General features: G+C 39.6%; 1 protein-coding gene across 1 annotated transcript; it reads right to left on the bottom strand.

Annotated features, from left to right (window-relative positions):
- Nucleotides 1–610: 610 nt before the first annotated feature.
- MIS18A (MIS18 kinetochore protein A) lies at nucleotides 611–6,371 on the bottom strand. Its single transcript, XM_044442623.1, has 5 exons — nucleotides 6,109–6,371; nucleotides 5,625–5,691; nucleotides 3,753–3,875; nucleotides 2,353–2,446; nucleotides 611–1,532 (listed from the first exon to the last, which is right to left on the bottom strand). Exons 1-5 carry the CDS (start codon nucleotides 6,311–6,313, stop codon nucleotides 1,452–1,454), a joined length of 570 nt encoding a protein of 189 aa, XP_044298558.1. The 5' UTR covers nucleotides 6,314–6,371; the 3' UTR covers nucleotides 611–1,451.
- Nucleotides 6,372–9,017: the final 2,646 nt, after the last annotated feature.

Raw genomic sequence — 9,017 nt, 5'->3', positions numbered from 1 at the left:
TAGCAAGGGTGCCATAGGACCAGAAACAATTTCACTCCAAATCTGGTGGAGGCCTGCCCATTTTTCCCAGCCCCCAGTTCCACATTGTTCACAAAGTTACCCCACCCCTCCAGAAAGCTTCTTTGGAATCATAGTTGGAAAGGGAGTGTAGGAGTGGGGGAAGCTTTCTTTCCATTAAGGTTCTTCAGCTAATTTATTTTAGGTTCTCATCTAATATAATTTTCAATTTAATTCAAGCTACAAGAAACATATCCTAGCCAAAAAAAAAATGGGAAGATGTTTGCTTCATCTTTCAGCCTCTTTATAGCTAGAAATACAACTATATATATGTGAGTGTATTTTTTGTAAGCTTTATCCTGATGAATGGTAGCTCATTTTATTTTTAAAGAAAGAGAAAATAAGGATGAAGCAGCATGATGTGCCCCAATTAGAAGTGAACAGAATGTGCTACAACATAATGAGAAATCTGTGATGACTAATGCCACCTAGGTTATTTGGAACAAGAAAGGCATTCAAGTTTGGCAAGCTGCATAAAGCTTCAATTCTGGAGGATGAGGTGATTAAGAGTAAGCACAAAAACTAACATAAAGCACTTGTACTGAGTTTAAAATTTCAATTCAATTATAAATGCATTTTATTGAAACATTTACATCACTGAGTATTTACATTTATCCAGTATTGTGCTTCTAAAATTGCAGTCTTGAGATACTAGAAAACAGTCCTTTCTAAATACTTGTACACAATGAAATTACAAAACCGAACTCAAGTTTGATAACTCTTTTGTTAATTTACTTTCAAAAATACATAACATGGTCAAGATATTGCTTTTTTTTAAGTTCCACATTTCTCACCAGGCCACAAGCTGAATTTTCTGGAAGATAGAAACCTTATTCTTAAACATTTAACAGTAGAGGCAAAAGATATAAAAATTAACTCAGTTTAACAAAACGGCACAGATATACCTTTGCACATTATCTGAGTATCTCTAACCAGTAGAAGGTTAAATAGCTGCTATCATATATAGATGGTTTAAGTCTTATGTTATGATTTATGAGGGATCCATCTCCCCAACTCCTGATATCACCTTGCTTAGAAGAAATAGGTTAGACGTACTTCTCCCTAAGCTGCTAATGCAACATCAGAAACTGTTATACAGAATGTAAGACAAAAGATAGGTGATAAAACTGATAAGAGTACCTGCATTTTACTCATTTCGAAAATCTGTTAAAATATTTTTAGAAGTACTGTATGAACAGAATCTTCAATGACTCTCTTCAACTCCACAGTAAAGGATTTACCTCCTCAAAGGATTGTATTTTCAGCCTTCAGGAAACTGATCAATATTCCAGGTTTTTAACAGGACAACTCTCATCCAGATTCAAAACTCTTCCAACATTAAATTATGTCAGGTTTATGTATCAATAATAACATTCACAGTAGTCATGATTTTTTCAGCCAATGTTGTGAAGAGATGCAAAACTTGATTCAACTACAGATAACCGTTGCTCTAATGCTTTCAATATTGTTTCTGCCTGTTCAGTAAAAGAGAGAGCATTTCAGTTTACAATAGAAATTAATGTATAAGCAATAAGTTCCAAACCCACGGACCTACAAGTACATTGCAAAGTAATTTGCAGGTCCTGGCCCCACGAGTAGGACCTGAGGACAAACAGAGGAACAGATCTTTTTTCCCACTACAAAAAATTTCTTACAAGTGACTGATCCTTCTAGGGGATGACAGCATGAAACTGCATGGTTTGGAACCAAATTCACACACTAAGGTCCAGCCAGTATTGTACAGAGATCTTAAGCCCTGTTCAGCTTACATACATAAGCCTATTCAGATGATGCCCAAACAGGGTATAAATGCATGCAACAGGCACAGGGCTGTGTGTGCTGACGCCTGCTCCAGCGTTCTTGCACACACTGACTCCTTATTCTGAACTTCCTGCATTGTGTAGTAAGATCTGATGGGGCTTCTACTCTCATTAGCCTGGAGATGAATATAACCCACCAATCCCTCAATAAGGAATCCTGAGAAAACAGGGTTGCATATGCATGCAAGAAATATGGAACTATGCACACTGGCCCCAAACCTTTCTCATCTTCCCTGTTGAGTTGCATGGTCTAAAGGGGAGTCCTGTTCTCATTCTTTTGCATATGGGTAGAATTCTCCACATGATAAGGGTCCCTGCTTTACGACTAAATCAGTTTAGAGATTGAACTTACTGATTTGTGACACTAATTCTAATAAATGGTCATTAATTTTTGGTATAACAGTATATACAAAGAAGCATGTCTGCCTGTTCTGCCCAGAGTTTCCTTAAGAAAATATATGAGCACATTTCTTACCCTTCCTAGTGACTCTTCTAAATTAGCACGACTTTCAAGGGTGAGAGGCTCCTCGCCAATTTCAGCTTTTTGTTCTGAGGATCCTAGAGTATAACTTGTACATTTTAAGTTATAAGTAACATAAACATGTAATAAACACCTGAAATGTATCAACTACAGAGTTAACTGCCAGTAATAGCAGGCATAAACCTTATAACATCTAATAAGTGGAATGTGCATACTGTTTACACTTGGCTTGTTCCCTCCAAATAGTCTATTGCATGAATTGAGAATCTTCACCATAAATAAAACACAACGGTGTACAACACTCAAGGACTGCAGCTTCATTGTCTCTCTGGAAACTACACCCCTGCTCCTCAACATGCCCCAGGGGCCCAGACATGGCAATAATTTTTGGGAGGCTTCCAGGAGTGCTACAAAATAAGGCAAGAATTGCCATCATACGTTGTTTTCAAGAAAAAAAATCCTGTTTTTTTGGCACTGCAAGAAAGGCTGGGGAGAGAAGCATGCAGCCCACATGTTGCCCAACAGTGGCCTGACAGCCACTGAGTCAATATTTACCTGAAAATGCAAGGTTATCTACATAGGGCATGGCTGGTGCTGAAATCTAAATGTGACCAACAAGACAAACATCTGCACCAAAATGTTCTGCTATATTCCCAGCAAGAGTGCTCTTCTACAGAACTCAGAAGAGAAGCCTTGTAGCACAATTTGTGAGGAGACAGGTTTCATGAGAAAGAGAAGGGAAATGTCCTTTTATTTCTGCACCCTCCTGAAACCATTCCCTATTGTACACAAGCTTTTTCTGTTGCATGCAAAGGGCACAAATTTGCGAATGATTGCCAGCCTTGGATGGGTTATCTTCATTTCTTTCAACATACAAAATTAAATCATCCATCTAGCTGAAATGCAGAGCAGAGCTGTGGGAAGGCAAATATCACATCTGCCTCTCTTCCCATTCTGCACTGGATGCTCATAAGCTGTCAAGTTTGGGAGATTACTGGTCTCGAGGCTGCAACTGAGTGACTATGCCCTTAAGGGGGGTAGGCATGTACAGAAAGATGAAAAAGGAATGGGGTGAGGGAAGAATGGATGAATATTCTCTTCATCAATACCTGTCTGTAGGCACAGAAAGACCAATGAGGGACAATTGTAACATAAAGCTATGTAGAAAAGAAAGTTATTTGTAACAATGGAAAATAATATTCTCAAAAGAAGCAGCAGCACAAAGAATAATGTTCTATAATTCTTTTAAAAGGAATAAAGATAAAACAGCATGACAGAATCTGTCTAGCATTTAGAGGCAGCTGTCAAGTTTTAAGAATATATACATAAGCAAATCTAAACAGAGAAAAGAACAAAAAGTGTATTTGACAAAGAAAACTATTGGTTTCTCTTACCTTTCTAGGGAATCAACATTTAAGCAAAATAGATCTCGTTTATAATCAAGATGTCTTGGGGTACATCTGTAAATGCTTCCAAGTGTCATGTTACATCCAGTGCAAAATAAGGTTTCAAGCATACTGTAAAGTAAAACATTTAATTTAGTATTTGAAAAACATTCATGTTCTAATTTGAAACTACCTAGACAAATGAGAGAAATGAGTAAGCGCAAGGAAAGACATTATTGTCTCTAACTGTTGTTTTAGCTATTTAATTTGGTGGTTACTGTTGGTGACTTAATTGTTACTAGATGTATTGATATTATATAAAGTTTATATGTTTTTTCCTGCTGTACACCATCCATTCAGAGAGCCTGTGGCTGATTAAACTGTCTATAAAAGTTTCAATAAATAAAGTATTTCATAAAGAATTAATTTTATTTTCACAACTTCCCCAAGATGTAAGTTAGGCTAAGAGATGATAGCATATTGAAGCAAATTCAATCGCCTTGTGATAGTCATGGCTCACAGGGTTTTGAACCTGTTTTCCCAGTTCTAGTCCAGCACTGTACCTATTACACCACACTCTTAATTTTAAGAATCATGTGTTTCTTCCCAAAACCCTACAACTCAAGTGCTGAACTTGTATAAATGTTCATGACGACTTGTAGATGCATGAATTCAACAAGGAAAACTGATAGGTTGGTGCCATAAGAATACGAGTAAATAGTGCCATTTTAAAAAGAAAGCTAAAGCTAGGGTCCTGATCTGACCCTAAAACCTAGGGTTCCAATCAGGCTTTCTGGGATGCCCTTTTCCTGTGATCCCCTTTTTTCCCCAACCATAATTCATTTGGTGGTATTCCAGATTTTGTGCATTTTTTGCACAATGGAATGCAGCCCACAAGAGCTTCTCTGAAATGGAATGTGGCTCTTGGTTGACACCCCTAGACTAGAACATAGTAGTGCAAGAATGACATGTCACAGTCACACAAGGCTATTGAAACTGGTGTTATTCATTAGCCACAGCAGTCAAAAGTCAGGTCATTTTACACATGGAGAACAACTTTGCTTCTCACAGCCTGTCTTGCTAAAACTCTTCCTCCCATCTAGTCTTGCCTGGCACATTACATGCCTGACAAAGATAGATAAACCAAAGCCCTGCTAAAGACGCCCTCATATCAGTTATGGCTGTCTTCTGAATTTCCTTCCAATGCCCTGCACCAAGTGAGATCCATATTATTTCACTTATATAACACTTATTTAGAAAACAAAACCAATCATACCACATCAATTTTTCAAATTGTATAAATATTTTCAAAGTTTTGTAATAGCCCTAAGTTTTCAACAGAAATTCAGTAAGCCTACAATGTGACTGAAATATTATACTCAAACAATATAAAACCTTTACCTAGAAATTTTTATTAAAATAATTGTAAATATTTTAAGAAATGACAATTCAATAGTTTGCACTTTCTTTAAAAGCTTACATTTTAAGAAAAAATTAGCACTGAAAACCTTTAACACAATTGTTAAAAGTTTGTTTATATTTTTGACAGGTACATTTATATTTACAACAGATGAATTTCCAAAAACAGTCAGCTGAAAAAAATGAAAGTGCCCATTTATATAAGGATATGTCCCAGTCTTACCCCAATATTTAGGATAAGTAACACTGAAATGCAAGATACTTTTTAAAATTTCAAAAGTCTCCCCCCAGAGTTGCTCTTTAATTTCCTTGCTGCTAAAGCATAACAAGGCCTCAATTGCCTAAAAATGCATTTTAAGGAAAATTAAAGGTCTGATCTAAAAAGGATGTATTTGCTAAACCAACATGAAGCTCTGCTATGAAACAAATCTAGTTTTCACCCTGAAGATCTTCATTGCTTACCAGCCATATTCGCCTGGTTGGTTTGAAAGTTTTTGCTCCTTGTCCACTGAGACATTAAGAGTAACACCTGAAATATAAATAAATAAATAAGAAATGGTAGAGAAAGTGTAATGACCGATTTGGACAACCAATAACTGCAGCAGCAAAACCCTTAAACGATCTTTGTTTTGGGAACGTTAAACCCAAGCAGGTCACTGAATACTGTTAAGTTCTGGAGAAGCCAAAATATTAAGATCTGAAGAAGTGCGTGAGTGAAGCTAAACCATTTCAGTGGATCCTAATTTGGCTCTTCTCCAGACGTCCTGGACCGCAAGTCCCATCATTCCTTTCTAGCCTGATGGCTGGGAATGATGGAGTTGCCATACAAGACGTCTGGAGGGCCCAAGTACTTGATAAGCGGAAGGCGCAAGCGGTGGGAAGGAAAGTCGGACTAGCGAGAAGCCCTTCCCAGATGGCCAGCCATCCTCCTGCGCCTTTCGCTCACTCTTCAGCAGGATGGAATTGGTGTCCTCGTCGTTTGTCTCCCAGCTCAGCGTGTCCCCTACGGGGCGCTTGCACCCGGCACACAGGAACACCATGGGCGGCTCCTCCTCCGCCGCCGCCGGGGCGCCTTCCCGATCACCGGGCCCCGGACTGCCCCGAGACTCCTCCACCGACAACAAACTCTCTTCCAGGGGGACCGCCGCCATTCTCTTTCAAGCCGCCCGCGCCGTACCACCTTGGCCCACGCTCCGCCCCTCTGCACGAGCACCGGAAATAATAACCGCGACGCCGGATGCCGCTCTAGCCCGTAGACAGACTAACTCCTCTCCGGAGGAGAAGGCGCGACCGTGGAGCGAGGTCGCGAGCTCCGTGCGCATGCGCCTCGCCCACGGCGCTCCGGCTAAGCGGGATATGTTCGCGGGTTCGCGCAGGGACGCTTGGGAAACGGAGTGGTTCCGCAGGCGGGCTTCCTCGACCTGCCGGACCAAGACTCGCAACATCCAACAGCCAGCGGCGAAGTGCCGGCGGCAAAGCTCTGCTGGGTGCCGGCAGAGATTTGTAGGACTTGCTTTTGTAGGACATATATAGAATCAGGACCCTAGTAATTTCTGAAAGAACTGGGAACATTTATGGCAGAAACACGTAATTGAACAATTAAGCTTACTGCCCCTTCTTTACCTCAGTGGGTATTGCGAAAGACTTTATGGAAATAAAATGGCTCTTTCTTAGGCTGTAGGCAGACTGTCCCTGCTGTCTCCAAGAGCTGAAGTTACTAAACCTTGTCAGTTTGGCCTCAAAAGCCTGTTTGAGCAGTGATGATAGCAATAGCATCACAAGCAGCAATGTTGTTTATTCCTTTTAAGCCATCTTTCAAAATACTGTTCTAGAATTTGCTTTTGCCAATCACCTGTTGTCCTCAAAGTTTACTAATTTTATTATTATTGGGTTAGTATTAAATGTTATATTGTGTTTGTATTGTTTTATATTATTGAATTTTAATACATTGTAAGCCACCCAGAGAACTTACGGCTAGTGGGATAGCATATAAATTCAATAAATGAATAAAGTTCAGAGGCTTATGGGCATCCCCATTAGTTTGCACCCTTAGTTGTTAAATTAGTGTTGTACAAATCAACTTACAAAAATATAATCTGGCAATCATTGACACATAACTGGACCAGAGAAAAGCCCTCTTTTCTAACAATCAGTATGTGTGCATGCTTGAAATGTAACTGACATCAACCAGGCATCATTCCAGAAAAAGCTAGTTGGCACTTGACAAATAACAGCAGCGCAAACAAAGAACAATTCACACCAACCCACCCCATCTTTCTCCTTTTCTCTGTAATAGCACCCCATCCTCCCCACTCCTTTGGAGCATGTTTGGTATGCAAGTGGGAAAGATCACGCCATTGTAACTTTTTACATCAGTACTCTATTGGAAAGTCTTCAACTGTGTTATGTGTAACCCTTTAATGATCAATTTATAAAAGGGTCACCTGAGAATTGCTCAGGTGAGTCATCTAGAACTATTCGTTGGCAGCTGGTTATTCTTGAGAATAAATTTTTAAAAAGAAAACTTTCCTTTGTTGTGTATTTTGGGCATAAGTACACCAAGACACAAACCATTTGGTCATTATTGGCTGAGAGCTTTTATGGGTTGCAAGTTAATTCATCAAATGTGGACAACGGAACTAGAGGCTTTCATGACAATTTTAATGTCTTTCATCCTGTTCTTTTAATATTACTTATTCCTACACCCTCTTGGATGCACACCTTAATGTGGTGAGCAGTTGTGAGAATGGCAAAAAAGCCAAGAGCAATGACACCAAAAGTGGCAGAAACGATCACTAGGCTGGTCTCCTAGCAGGGTTACACAGACACCAGACAAAGATGCATCCATCCTCTTCAGGAGTGATAGTTACAAGCAAGTGGGTCTTAGATCAAATCAATCCAGAGCTTTCCCTACAAGCAAAAATGACAAAACTGGGACAATCATGCTTTGGGCACATCACAAGAAGTCAAAATTTCCTGGAGAAGACAATCATGCTAGGGAAAGTCAAAGGCAGAAGAAGAAAAGGAATACCAACCAATCCAACATTTAGATGGATTGACTCCATAAAGGAAGGTGCAGCCCTGAATTTATAAAAGCTGACCATGGCTGTTGTGGATAGGACACAGGGCTTTCATACATAGGGTCATCATAAATTGGAAACAACGTGACTGCATGCAACAGCAACAAGGACATTAGGAGTATTTTTATCTCTCTCTGTGTTCAATCTGTACACAGAACGTAGAAGGATCACAGAAAGGAGGGATGAAAATTGGTGGAAGATACATCAGTAATTTAAGAGATGCAGATGATACCACATTATTGGCAGAAAGCAACAGTGAACTGCAATGACTCTTGAAAGTGAAAGAAGAAAGTGCAAAACTAGGAATCATGGTGCTGCAGAACAATGTGAATACCCTGGACAAGTTTTAGATCAATTTCCTGTATCACAGTGTGTCCTAGATCAAAGCAAGTCAGAACTCTCACTAGAAGCAACATTGATGAAACTGGAGCTGCTGTAAGTTCGGTATATTATTGGAAGGCAAGTCTCTCTGGAGAGGACAATAATGCTGGTAAAGTTGAAGGCAGAAGAAGAGAAGACCAGTTATGGAATGGATTGGCTCCATAAAGGAAGCCTCAGCTTTGAATTTACAAGAGTGCAGCAGGCCTCTCAAGGCCAGGACTCTTTGGAGGGCTTATGGCCATATGGTCCATAAATTGGAGATGATGATGGCATGTAACTTGAAAACAACAGCACAAATATATATTTTCTGGGTACTACAATCATTTTGAAGACTGACCACCTCCGCATTAAAGATAAAAAAGCTACTAATGGATACATATAGCTACATGCAAGC

Source organism: Varanus komodoensis, unplaced genomic scaffold (assembly GCF_004798865.1).
Source record: "Varanus komodoensis strain SLA01 unplaced genomic scaffold, ASM479886v1 scaffold4, whole genome shotgun sequence".
Taxonomy (NCBI): Eukaryota; Metazoa; Chordata; class Lepidosauria; order Squamata; family Varanidae; genus Varanus; species Varanus komodoensis.
This window is presented reverse-complemented; position numbering and strand designations above follow the sequence as displayed.

Excerpts from the sequence above, each read along its gene's own strand:
- MIS18A (XM_044442623.1), bottom strand. The coding sequence starts at position 6,313 with ATGGCGGCGGTCCCCCTGGAAGAGAGTTTGTTGTCGGTGGAGGAGTCT. Across the intron at positions 3,876-5,624 it reads CAACCAGGCGAATATGGCTG|TATGCTTGAAACCTTATTTT; the intron begins GTAAGCAATGAA and ends TTTACTTTACAG. Across the intron at positions 2,447-3,752 it reads AATGTTGATTCCCTAGAAAG|TTATACTCTAGGATCCTCAG; the intron begins GTAAGAGAAACC and ends AAAATGTACAAG.